Source organism: Nicotiana sylvestris, chromosome 11 (genome assembly GCF_000393655.2).
Source record: "Nicotiana sylvestris chromosome 11, ASM39365v2, whole genome shotgun sequence".
Lineage (NCBI taxonomy): Eukaryota > Viridiplantae > Streptophyta > Magnoliopsida > Solanales > Solanaceae > Nicotiana > Nicotiana sylvestris.
This window is the reverse complement of record NC_091067.1, coordinates 103,139,391-103,151,436: the sequence shown is the minus strand read 5'-3', so window position 1 is coordinate 103,151,436 and position 12,046 is coordinate 103,139,391. Positions and strand designations below refer to the sequence as shown.

The 12,046-nt window shown below is 37.1% G+C and overlaps 1 protein-coding gene and 1 non-coding gene across 3 annotated transcripts; both read right to left on the bottom strand.

Moving 5' to 3' along the window:
• Positions 1 to 3,454: 3,454 nt before the first annotated feature.
• LOC138882405 (U6 spliceosomal RNA) lies at positions 3,455 to 3,558 on the bottom strand. The gene has a single exon (XR_011404012.1). It is a non-coding gene; the product is annotated as a U6 spliceosomal RNA (small nuclear RNA).
• A 35-nt stretch (positions 3,559 to 3,593) lies between these two features.
• LOC104246924 (proline-rich receptor-like protein kinase PERK9) lies at positions 3,594 to 10,272 on the bottom strand. 2 transcript variants are annotated; one of them, XM_009802833.2, is made up of 8 exons: positions 8,282 to 10,268; positions 7,754 to 8,164; positions 7,584 to 7,670; positions 6,601 to 6,671; positions 6,443 to 6,519; positions 6,194 to 6,341; positions 4,107 to 4,268; positions 3,594 to 4,015 (listed from the first exon to the last, which is right to left on the bottom strand). In XM_009802833.2, exons 1-8 carry the CDS (start codon positions 9,393 to 9,395, stop codon positions 3,815 to 3,817), a joined length of 2,271 nt encoding a protein of 756 aa, XP_009801135.1. In that variant the 5' UTR covers positions 9,396 to 10,268; the 3' UTR covers positions 3,594 to 3,814. The 2 variants fall into 2 exon arrangements, with proteins under 2 accessions (XP_009801135.1, XP_070018589.1); XM_070162488.1 differs by lacking the exons at positions 3,594 to 4,015; positions 4,107 to 4,268 and adding an exon at positions 5,525 to 6,053 and having other exon boundaries at positions 8,282 to 10,272.
• Between the last annotated feature and the right edge of the window lie 1,774 nt (positions 10,273 to 12,046).

Here is a 12,046-nt window from a genome sequence, read left to right as displayed (position 1 = left end):
AACCCAGTCCTCAAGGTCGAGGATCGCATGAGGCATCCAAGCAACAGCTACAAAAAAGGTAAAGACATTACAAAATGCGTAAATGGAATATGAGAGGATATTGGTAAAAGGACTTCACTTACGATTGGGGTTCCATTTCTCTGGGAATGGCATTTGTCCCTCAGGGACGACGTCCGAGGTCCTCACTCGGACAAACCGACTCATCCAATCTCGGTCCTTATCCTCGTCATTGCTAGCGAAGAAGGCTTTGCCCGATCGACGTTAGATCTTGATCAACCCTCGATAAAGTTGAGGCCGATACAATCGAATGAGGTGATTGAGGGTGAACTCTAGTCCCTCGGCCTTGCTAGAGAAATAGCGGAGCATAATCACTATACGCCAGAAAGAGGGGTGGATTTGGCCGAGGGTGACTTGATATCTTTTCCAAAAGTGAATCACGACTGGGTCGAGGGGACCCAATATGAAGGGGTAAGTGTAAACACTCAAGAACCCCTCCACGTGAGTGGTAATACTCTCATCTAGGTCAAGGATCTGTACCACGACCTCGTCCCCCCCAGCCAAAGTCTTTCTTCACGGCTTTGAGATGCTTCTTCGTTATCGAATTGATATATCGGGACACATGCTCGCATCGGCCAGGGATTGCGGGGGGATTTTCAACGCTGAAGTCTTTCTTTATAATGCAAGGGCCGGGAATAATCTCGTGAAGGGTCGGTTCCACAAGCTTGGTCGGCCGGGAAGAGGAGGAGGAAGCTTTCTCCTTTTGAGGAACTGTCTTTGAAGTTTTCACCATTGATTCAAGTTAGAAGAAGTAGAGAAAGACGGAGTTTGGTATTTTCTGACACTAAAAGGAACGGGAGTAACGAGTAATGAGAGAAAAGAAGTGAAGAGAGGGAAAAATAGTGAAAGCTTGGAGGGGGTTTGAAGACTGAAGTAAAAAATTTCCAAATTTGAACCTTGTATTTATAGGCATACGGCGACGATTCGATGGTGCTAGCCGACAACCACTGGCCAAGCATTTAATGTTTTGGGAAAGCGAACTGACCGGACATTTCAATAACCTCGAACACCTACATCACGAGAATGACATCATCATCATGGACTCCGGAGAATCGAGGCTCAAGCCGTTTATTATTATTTTATTCTAAGAAATATGGGGACTATCTGTATACGGTTAAAATCATATGCCTCCGATTTTGTAGTCTCGAGAGGTCGCATCCAAAACAAGTTCAATATAGACCGAGCTTGAGCTCGAAGGCAGAATATGAGGTTCGAAGATCTAAGTGCTCAAGGAACATCGGAGCCGGATATGACCAACCCCGAGATGATGTCGTTATGGGTTTGTAACAGAAAGAGCAAGATTCCCGCCACATCCCCAAGATCACGGCGTAAATTCCGGAATAGATTTGTACGAGTTAGTACGAATCCGTACTAGGTGGTTAGACAGCTATCCCAATAAGATTCCTTACTAAAAATAGAAGTGTACCTTATTTAGGGTTCCCCTACTATATAAAGGGGACCCCAATCATTTGTAACCATCATCAATCATTGGCAAAAGAATATACTCTCTTATTTTCTTGTTCATTACTAATCAGAATTGCCTCTTTACTTGATTGCTCTTACTTTATTGTTCTTGACCAACCTCGAGGCCACCCTAGCTCGAGGTCGAGACTGTCTTGCATACTGATTTGATTTTACTTATTTCCTTATTCTATACGTTAGATTTCTTGGTTATTAATTAGTATTGAATTAAATCATGTATCTTTAAAACCACAAACAAGTTTAATTGTTACTCGTATTTTCGAGGTAAACAGAGTGTGATGTAGACAACTTATTCTAAGACAAACAATAGTGACTATTTCCATGATGTGAAACTCATCACCTTTAGGTCACAGTAGGGGTGTACAAAGAAAACTGACAAACTGCACTAAGCCGATAATCTGAGTCAAACCGAGAAAAAAAACCCGAGTATGGTTCGGTTTGATTTGGTTTGGTGTTGAGAAAAAACTCGATCATAATTAGTTTGGTTTGGTTTTAACTAAAAGAAGTCAAAGCGAAACCAAACCAACCCGACATCACATGTACAGAAGTTTTAAATATATTTTATACATAAAAGTATTTATTTCAGTGTAATTTATAAAAAAATTAAAACTTTTTCATAGTTTTATCTTTTAATGTATTATTTTAAGTTCGGTCTTATAATTTTTGAATGCTCCAATAAGTTTTATAAGCTATAAATGTTAGTAACTCAAATAAAGTTAAAAACAAAATCAAAACAATATTACGGCTAACAAAAGACATTCAATTCTGTTGTACTAGCAATGACCATAATGTTGGATATCTATTTTTTGGTTTTTCTGCGGTTTAATTAGATAAAATACATAACTTTTTTTTAGTGTTTAATCGTGTAAATAATAGTTCTTATTAGTCGTACTTATTTTAGCAACTTAGTAATTTTAGATTCTGTTCATGTTTATTATGGCTTATTAATAATATTCTTGTGCGATTTTATTATCTTTATGACGTATCGAATATTTTAGTATAATGTTTTGACTCATATCGTATTTTATGTTATTTTCTTGAAAAACATCTTATATAGTCTGTCTTACTTGGATTAAAGAAATCTCTTTGGAGCACAAATTCTATATTTTGTATCATGAAAACTTTATGAAAAAACCCCGAAAAAAACTGAAAACCCAAAAAATTCGAGAAAAATCGAGATTGAAAAATTCGACTTTTATTAGTTTCGTTTGGTCTTTAGATTTAATAATCAGTCACAATTAGTTTAATTTGGTAATTAAAAAATCCGAACTAATCCGACCTATGTACACTCCTAGGCCACATAGATAGATAACTTGATGAAAAACCCAAAAAAGAAATATATTATATATGTAAAAGAGGGAAAGTGGTCGTTAAGCACACTGAGAAATGTCCATTTAATTGTCGAGCACTAGCATGACTAAATCAAATAAAAGAAAAGAGAACCTGAAAAGAAAAGATCAGTCTAGGAATATCTCTGTCAAACTTATTTATTGGTAATTTAACTCGTGTACGTTGCCATTGGAATTCTTCTTTTGTGAAAGAACAAGTCTTCACATTTCCTTATTCTTTAAATGTACTAATTTTTAAATGAATTAACGATCAGTTATTCTTTGCCTGTTCTAACTTGGAAGGTTAACAGTTTTGGATACAGATTGGTCTAAAGATCTGTGGTCATAATCAACTTCTTGTTCTCCTGTACACCTTGCTTTTCAACCATACAAACACCATCCAAAAACCATTGCATTTATTGAAATGAAATCCTTCAAGTTGAACCTTATCCAAAGCTATTGCAGATCCATCACCAAATTGCTGTTGTCTAATATTGCATTCACTCGTTCATAACTTGTTTTTTGGTTTTGCTTTCACTTTGCTATTTTGTTTCCAAGAGAAAGTTGATTTGGGAAGCAGCAAGGGAGAAGAAGGGGACCATTTCTCAATTTGTGTATGTCATCCTTGCGTAGGTACCATGCTAATCTCTCTTTATCATTCCAATTTCAAATGTATCCGAAGGCGGGGGGAGGGGGGGGGGGGACCGTTTTGGACCAGAGAGGAAATAAACTCACTCTTGAAAGAATAATAGTTTCAAAAAATGGTTGGAGACGACAATAAAAGTTTCCTGTTAGTTACAGAAAAAATTGCAGACTACATGTATGCCAGCGGTAAAAGGAACCTACTTACAAAACTTAATCAAGACCTCAGCTGAGCTGCCTTTGATGTATTAACAGATTCATCATCTACTTGCTTCAGCAGGCCATTTTGTTCTGTAGTATATCCTCTAATAATGATCAGCTAACTCTTTACTGTAATGGTTGCCTTGACTGGAAAAATCTGAATTAAAATCTTGACTAGCAAATGCCATCCTCCGAAACAATCTTATTTGCGCAGATTGCTCTGCAGAGTTATATATTGCACTTTCACCAACCTTCATCCCATTTGTCAGATCAGACATAAGCATACTATCAAAAGCTCTCATGATCTGCAAAACCATAAGCATGATCGAATTAAAAAAAAAAAAAGAGACTTATGGTTGTTTGTGCGTTGGTTTCCAGTAAAGTAAAAGAAGTTACCTGTCCCATCCCTGGTCTCTTTGCAGCTGAGTGACGCACACAAGCTGCAGCGGCCTCAATCATCCGAAACATCTCATTGTCAACATAGTTCTTCTCAAGGCGAGGATCTGCCAACTGATCAAATTCCTCTTTCTCAAGCGCATTACTAAGCAAAGGTCGAGCCTGAAAGTGATCAAATAAAAGCACAGTTAGTGGAAGTCTCCTGCTCAACAAAATGAGGAGTTATAAGTATTCGGTTGCTACTGCTATTGGCTTTTTGTTTTCTTAAATAATAGTTGAATTTCAAGTTTAGACTTGTCTGAAGATTTATGGTTTTGGTAACGTGAGAAAGTTACAACAATATTTAAGCAGACAATTGTTGGAGTTGTTTGATTGTTGAAAAAGAAATCAGACTGCAATGTTTCAGGCACAAAATTAGTGATGTTACAGGACTGACAAATGATAAATAATTCTCAGTACCATCTGAAACAAAATCAGACCATTGTATGATTGCGTCACTGTATAAGAAACGAAGACAGAATCCTCCATGGCGAGAAGAGACTCAAGGGCATCAGAGAAGAGAGTTTTTAAATATATCTCTTCTAATTCTATAAGACAAAAGAAAGCAACATTGCAATTCCTCCGAATATAAGAATAGCTGAAAGACCCTAGAAGATAAGTTAAACTTAGGTCTATTGCGAGTAACGAACAAAATAATAGAAACTTGAAGCTTTACTAGATCATGTATCCCAGGATATGAGCTACAAAGTGTTCATCTTGAAGTCGTAATATTTAAAGCTCAGAAACTTCATGAGCCTAGCTCATACTCTCTTGAGTCCTGAAAATTACTCTTCACATACTATGTAAACTAGTATTAGTATATGTATTTGGTTGCTCTAGTAGATAGAAAGTATATTATTAGGACTTCTTCTATAACAGGACTTTACATGCTCTTTTGGTGCCATTGGCCATAGGCAAGTGCCCATAATATATAGCAATGAAATAACTGTTATCACTCATAAATTTTCAATTATTAGATTAATTCACAACATGCTTGTCAAATGTCATATTATTTTCAAGATAAAGACATGCTTTGGTCAGTCATCATACTTATCATGTCCAAGAGCTATACAAATCACAGTTCTTAAACATCATCAGCATATAGTTGATTAAAAATAATTTAATGAACATATTTAGCAGCAGTTATGTCATATCTCCTTTATTCTACAGATGCGCAACCAAAATAGAGCTAAGTTAGTACAATTAAAGAAGCTGAAGTCAATGAATATGCTGATTTAACATAACCCTGAACTAAGACATAACATTTAAACCCCTATGCCCAGTTAAAAGGTTGATGATACAAGACTGAAACATATCAATTCAAAGCATTTCAAAACAATACCTAAATCAAAAGGATTTAGAACAGATTAATAGTGATGTGGAATAAGACGGGATAAGCTTGATATTGAAGACATAAAATCGAAGAGTGTACAACAATTATGTATTTGGAGTCGAACAAATCCTTAAAAAGTTACGGAATTTTTTTTAAAACATGTAAGCACCTATCTGCCAAGTCTTACTAGTGCTCAAACAACTAAGCAAATAATCTCTCTCCCGCTGTGTCATATAGCTACAGACGAATCAAAATGAAGTTCTCAACCAATCTTCCACATTTTCTTGCTATCCCCTAACTCAAAAGGGGATATTAGAGCAGTCCAGAACTTCAGGTATTTGCATTTGTTACCTGCTTTAACTTTTGACCTTAGAGACGAAAATTCACTGATTTAGACCTTACTAATCAATTATACTAATCCTTCATATATTGGTCTCAATTTTGAATTTGTAGACAATCAATCTCATACTCAGGACATTGGAGTCGAACCAAAGAAATGGAACTTTCCTAGAGCTGCAATTAGAGGCTGCTGTAGAGTAATTATGGTTTTTCTTCCAAACATCAGCTACCAAATCCTTGCAGTGAGGAAAATGTCAGGAGGAACTACAAAAATTCTGATTCAATTTCTCATAAAAGGTGTAGAAATGCTAATGAAAGAGATCCAACGAAACTATGGACTTAGAGGAAAAGAGAGATAGGTCAGCGACAAACATACCCACTCAACTAGACTTTCCTCCCCCGAAGGCTGAGATGTATCCACAGGCTTCCGTCCAGTAATTAGCTCCAGAAGTACAACTCCAAATGAATATACATCGGATTTTTCAGTCAGCTTTCCACTGGATGCATATTCAGGCGCCATGTATCTAAGTCCAAACCAAGACGTTAGAGTAAACATGGGCAATTAAAAGATAGCAGTACATTTTCTTATGCTGTATTTCATGTCAATGATGGAAGAGAAACCTACCCAAATGTACCCATAACACGCGTTGTAACGTGACTTTTTGCATCCTGAGCTAATTTAGCTAATCCAAAATCAGAAACCTATGCAAAGTGAATTAAATGTAAACGGCAGCCTGCAAGAAAAACAATGTAAAACAAAGGAGTTTGAGGAATTACACATACCCGAGCCTCAAAATTAATATCCAAAAGAATGTTAGACGACTTGATATCTCTGTGGATGATACGAGGACAGCCTGCCAACAACACCAAAAGAAATGATTAAATCAGAAAAAAAGAAACAAGAATTTAATATCATATGAGAAATCTATACTTAAAAGAGTGAAAAGAATAATTTCGCCTCAAAGACTGAACTTTGAGAAATTTCATGTTATAGTGATAAAGAATAGGATTCCCTAAAAGACTACAATTTTGTTAATATTCATGTCATCTTTCAGCAATACTCAGCTAGCTAAAGGACAACAGCAGGTCAAGAAACAAGAACAAAGGGAATATGTAAACACATATCACACCATCAACTTTCACAAATATGTTCAATATATATCTTCATATAAATGTATAAGATAGGATTCATTAGTGACTGACAGTCCAACTTAGTCATAAGGAGGAAGAATGGCATTGCTTGCATTTGCATTCATGTTGCTCAAGATTGTTAAAATATTTTAGTAATTTCTCAACATAGATTGGTGAGGCCTTAAATTTAGTTCAGCTGCTTGGTAAGGAGTGAATTGGCCATTCCAAAAGAGAAACATGCACCACTACAGTAATACTGGAAATCCTGATGTTATCACTTTCGACCGAAAGATATAACCAGTGTTTTCAAGGAGACCTTATGCTTGCTAGTAACTAAGATTTTCTCGACTAAAGCATCTGATTTCTTGGTCCAAAAGAGAGCATATAGACAGAACAACACAAATTCAGGTGATAATAGGAGTTAGGTATCATTAGACCGTCATAAGTTGTGATGAATAGGAACAGAATCTGAAGGAGCAACCAAGAATGTTATTCAGTCTTTAACTTGTTATTTCTCTTTGCCTTTTCTTTTGCAGGGGAGAGGGGGAGGTTCACTTTTATCTTGTTCGCACTGAGAAGAAATGAAGTAAAGAAACAAGGATAACTCATAAGGTAAGGAAGAGAACAGTAATTACAATCTTCATGCAGATAAGCTATTCCACGGGCTGCACCAACAGCAATCTTAACACGTGCTGGCCAATCCATAACAGGTCTTCCTTGCCCTGTGATTTACAAGTATTAAGAGCTAGTTTTAGTGACCTACTGCCAAAAAGGAATGTTGAAATCAAAAAATATCCATATTTACCATGAAGATGGAAGTATAGGGTGTCGTTGGGGACATAGTCATAAACAAGGAGCCTTCCACTCTCATAAATGCAATAACCTACAAGTGAAACCAAGTGTCGATGATGTATCCGACTAATGATTTCAACTTCAGCTCTGAACTCACGCTCCCCCTGGCTCCCACCAATATTAAGCTTCTTTACTGCTACATCTCTCCCATCTACTAGGCATCCCTTGTACACAGAACCAAATCCACCCTCACCCAACAGATTCTGCTCAGAAAATTCATTTGTAGCCTCAAGTAGTTCTTGATAAGTAAACCATGGTTTTGAATGGCCTACTCCACCACCATTTCCTGGAGAGTTGACAATATTAGAGCCAGCTCCATTTCCAATCACAGGTGTCGATTCTCGAACCTTTAACGAGGCAGAACCTGAAGGGAATTTGCACATCTACTCAAATTTCATGTGAAAGATCTGAATGACAATTATTGCATTGATGGTGTTCGCAACATCTAAAACATCTCAGATTAATGATACCCAAATGTTACCTGATTTTGGAGAGGAGACGAGAGTTGTTGGCAATATATAACCACCATTCAGGCCTGAATCCTTTTTCTTTCGCTTCCAAATGCACCATCCCGCAGCTCCAATAATACCAAGCAACAGAAGCACAAGTATGATACCAATAGCAACTGATCCTCCAGTGCCAATTCCTCCATCTCCTGTAGCATTTGATCTATCTGTCGAATTGTTTCTGGACGCAGTAGCGTCACCTGAAGGAAATGATGGTGAAGGAGGGGTAAAAGAAGGTTGTGCACCATTGGATGTTTGAGGTGGTGATAATTGTGCTATAGGTGTAGGTAATGATGAGTCTGTAGGTGGGGAACTAGAGGATGCTGAGTTACTAGGAGGTAAAGAAGCTGGTGAAGGGGATGAATTTTTTGGAGGGACTAAGGCTGGGGAATCTGGACTACTTTGTGGTGGTTTAGATGGAGGTGATTTGGCAGGCGTCTTGGATGAAGGTGGTGAATGTGATGAGCTTTTTGGAGGTTCAGGAGATGGATTTCCCGGTGATCGTGGTGCTGGAGGAGTTTTTGGATTTTGCACAGGTGCTGGAGGTGACAATGCAGGGGGAAGTCTTGATGAATGAGGAGGTGACAATGCAGGGGGACGCGCCGATGATGATGGAGGTGAACTTGCAGGACTAGTTGGTTCGGGTTGAGGTAGTGGTGGACTACTTGGTTTGCTGGATGATGGAGGTGGAGATGAACTAGGCGGCGGACTAGAAGTTGGAGGTGGACCAGAAGGTGTAGATGGAGGCGACGAAGGAAGAGGTGGAGGACTAATTGGAGGAGCAGATTCTACAGGAGGTGTTGGTGAAGTGAGTGGAGGTGGAGATGAGGCAGGAGGAGGCAATGTTATATTTGTTGGAGGAGGTGATTGAGGCAGTGGTGCTGGTGCTATAGGTGGAGATGTTGCATTTATTGGAGGAGCAGATTGTGGGGGTAAACTGCTAGGGGGAGGAGATGCAATAGATGATGAGTTATTATTGGGCTGAAATGTAGGTGCTGGAGAAGAAAGCTGAGATGATGAACTAAAGGCAGTTGGTGGAGCTGCAAATGATGTAGAACTTGGAGTTGGAGGAGGTGAAACAATTGACATCTCACCACCACCAAAAGCTAAATAAATTCACACCATTTACTATATAATTATCAAAATCTGCATACATCAATGATGTATCAGCAGTCCAAGAACTCTACTACTTGCTCTAAATGATTTCTCAAATCAAGATTCCCCTAATATGCACTAAATTGCTTCTACAATTTTGTATCCACAACAATTCACCTCCACAAATACATATAGCAATTGCAGTCCACTCTCCAAACTAAACACCAAAGATTTCGAAACCAAAAACAAGATTGAATCTTTCACTCTAAAATATGTGTTCCCACTTTACTCAAGAGTTTGGTTTAGAACTCAGCTGCAAATTTCTAACACTTTCTGAAACACATAACCAAATGGCAAAAAAAGAAAAAAATTACCCAAATCACCAAAAACAATTATCAGAAACCCCAGGTACCAAAAGTCACAAAATGCTCGATTTCCTTGTGGATAATATAGAATTTGTGCTTTTAAACCAAAACACCATTTTGACATAGGACCATAGAAGTGAATCCAACTGTAAAGACAATAAGAACTTTTATCATGGCACTGCAATGATAAAAAGCATGAGAATTTCAGCCAATCTTGAAGTTACACAGTCGAAGAAAATGGGGTGTCCGAAATCCTACCAGTGCACTATCCACAACACTGAAAACGACCCAAATAAAAGAATAGAGAATTTTCACACATATATGAGTATATTTTTTTACATATAGGAAGTGTGAAATCTATGAAGGGAACATGTGTGTTTTTCCAATATTGTGGAGTCATTGGATTTTGAAAACTGAAGTAATTGCTTTCTCACAACGTCAAAATCAGTGCATAGATTCGTCCAAAGGTTGTGCAGCGCACATTATTTGCTGTTTGGAGTAAATTCGACTCTATCCTCGTCAAGGGTAAGTAAAGATATTTTAAACAAATATTATATTGAAGAATTTTATTAACTCCACTTAATTCTCAATTTCTTTTAGCTTCCTGTTCTGTTAATAGTAGTTATTCATTTCTCATTTAAAAACAGAGAAAACAAAAAGGTTTCTCCTCAATCAGAGCTCGTGCGCCTAGCTTACCTAGAGCAATTTAATTTTTGCCGTATGATTTATAAGCTATTGCACTAGTGAATACCCGAAGAATAGTGACAGTGAGTTTCCTCGGAAATTTTACAAAAAGTAATGATCAATAGAGTTTCACTCACGTACGCTGCCAAAACCTAGAGGATTCTGCTATTATTTGGCTTTGATTTGGTGCCTCTATTTAATTTGGTTGTTGTATATAAATTAATAATACATCATCTTAGTTAAACAAATAATAACTTGTTTGATAGGTCAAAATCCCTTATTTGTACTGCTAACATTTAGTATTATTACTCTAATTGACAAGGTCCTACTACAATTATCTGCTAATCAGTTGTTATTTCTTCAACCCTATTAGTTGTTGAGACAAATTAACTTGATTTTTCTACTTAATTAAATGAAAATTTTAATCAAGATAAATGGAGTATTTAAATGGGATCCCATGTACTTAGCCTTCAAAAAGCTATTTTCTACTTCAATCTTGTTTTCTTGTTAGCTACACACAGGCTGTCATTTGAAAGTCACCCTTGTTTAACTAGTTTAGTCATAAAAGAGTATATGTTACAATCACGTGCGGCTCAAAAGTGATTTTCAAATTGATTAGTCACACATAAACTACTTCTCACTAAAAGTAATTTGTGAAAAATATTTTTGAAAAAAAATACTTTTCAAAATAAACTAATTTTAGAAGCTTGGTCAAACATACAATTAAATTAATGGTTCAGACTTTAGTTCTTACTCTCAATCCGCATAGTTTTGAATATATGAATTCAAAATCTTTTATTTATTAAAATTTTAGTTATTTAACATTTGTATTTAGATTTTGTCCAAAAAATTGTTAGGTTGATGTTTACCCTCAAAAACGGATAACAATTGAATTTATATATGGTGTTAAGGATATGTGGATTAATTCAATACAGATGATTAATGGCGTTAGATTAAACAGAAAAAAGACATAATAAATTGCCAAATCAATAAGGAGAGTGATCATGGATTCAGTAACGTGTTAACAAAGTGTCTGTCTTCGATCCCGAGCTCACACTAATGGAGAATTGATAAACGAAAGTAAGAACTTTGAATAACAGAAGGAATGAGAGTATGTTGCCTTGATATGCGTGTTACAATGTGTCGCATGAATAATAATCTTTCCCCTTTATATAGTAGAGGAGTTTTACCCTAAATACAATTCTAAGAAAGATAAAAATCTTCTGTTACGCTAATCACTGATTTTCTGCCGATACGAGCCGAGATTCATGTCGTGATATTCGATTGGGCACGGACATCACGGCCATTTGTTAGTCGTATGTAGTTGTTTGGTAATGTTCTCTGAAGCCTTAATTCTCGAATTGGAACCAGAGGATATGACCCCGATATCCCCGAGGGGAGGAGTTTTGCCCGAGCCCCGATACGAGGGGCTCCCTGCTCTGACTCTGATCCATTATGGCCATGTTCCTTCTTCGTTTGACTCGCCAGGAAGTCGAGTCATGCAATGGGCTCGGTTCTATCTGTATATAGATAGTCCCCTCGTTTCAGAAAGAGTATGTTTGCCGAAATGATGGGAAACGACAGATGACTCTGGTT

Excerpts from the sequence above, each read along its gene's own strand:
- LOC104246924 (XM_009802833.2), bottom strand. The coding sequence starts at position 9,395 with ATGTCAATTGTTTCACCTCCTCCAACTCCAAGTTCTACATCATTTGCA. Across the intron at positions 7,671-7,753 it reads CCTATACTTCCATCTTCATG|GGCAAGGAAGACCTGTTATG; the intron begins GTAAATATGGAT and ends TGTAAATCACAG. Across the intron at positions 6,342-6,442 it reads CGTGTTATGGGTACATTTGG|ATACATGGCGCCTGAATATG; the intron begins GTAGGTTTCTCT and ends GTTTGGACTTAG.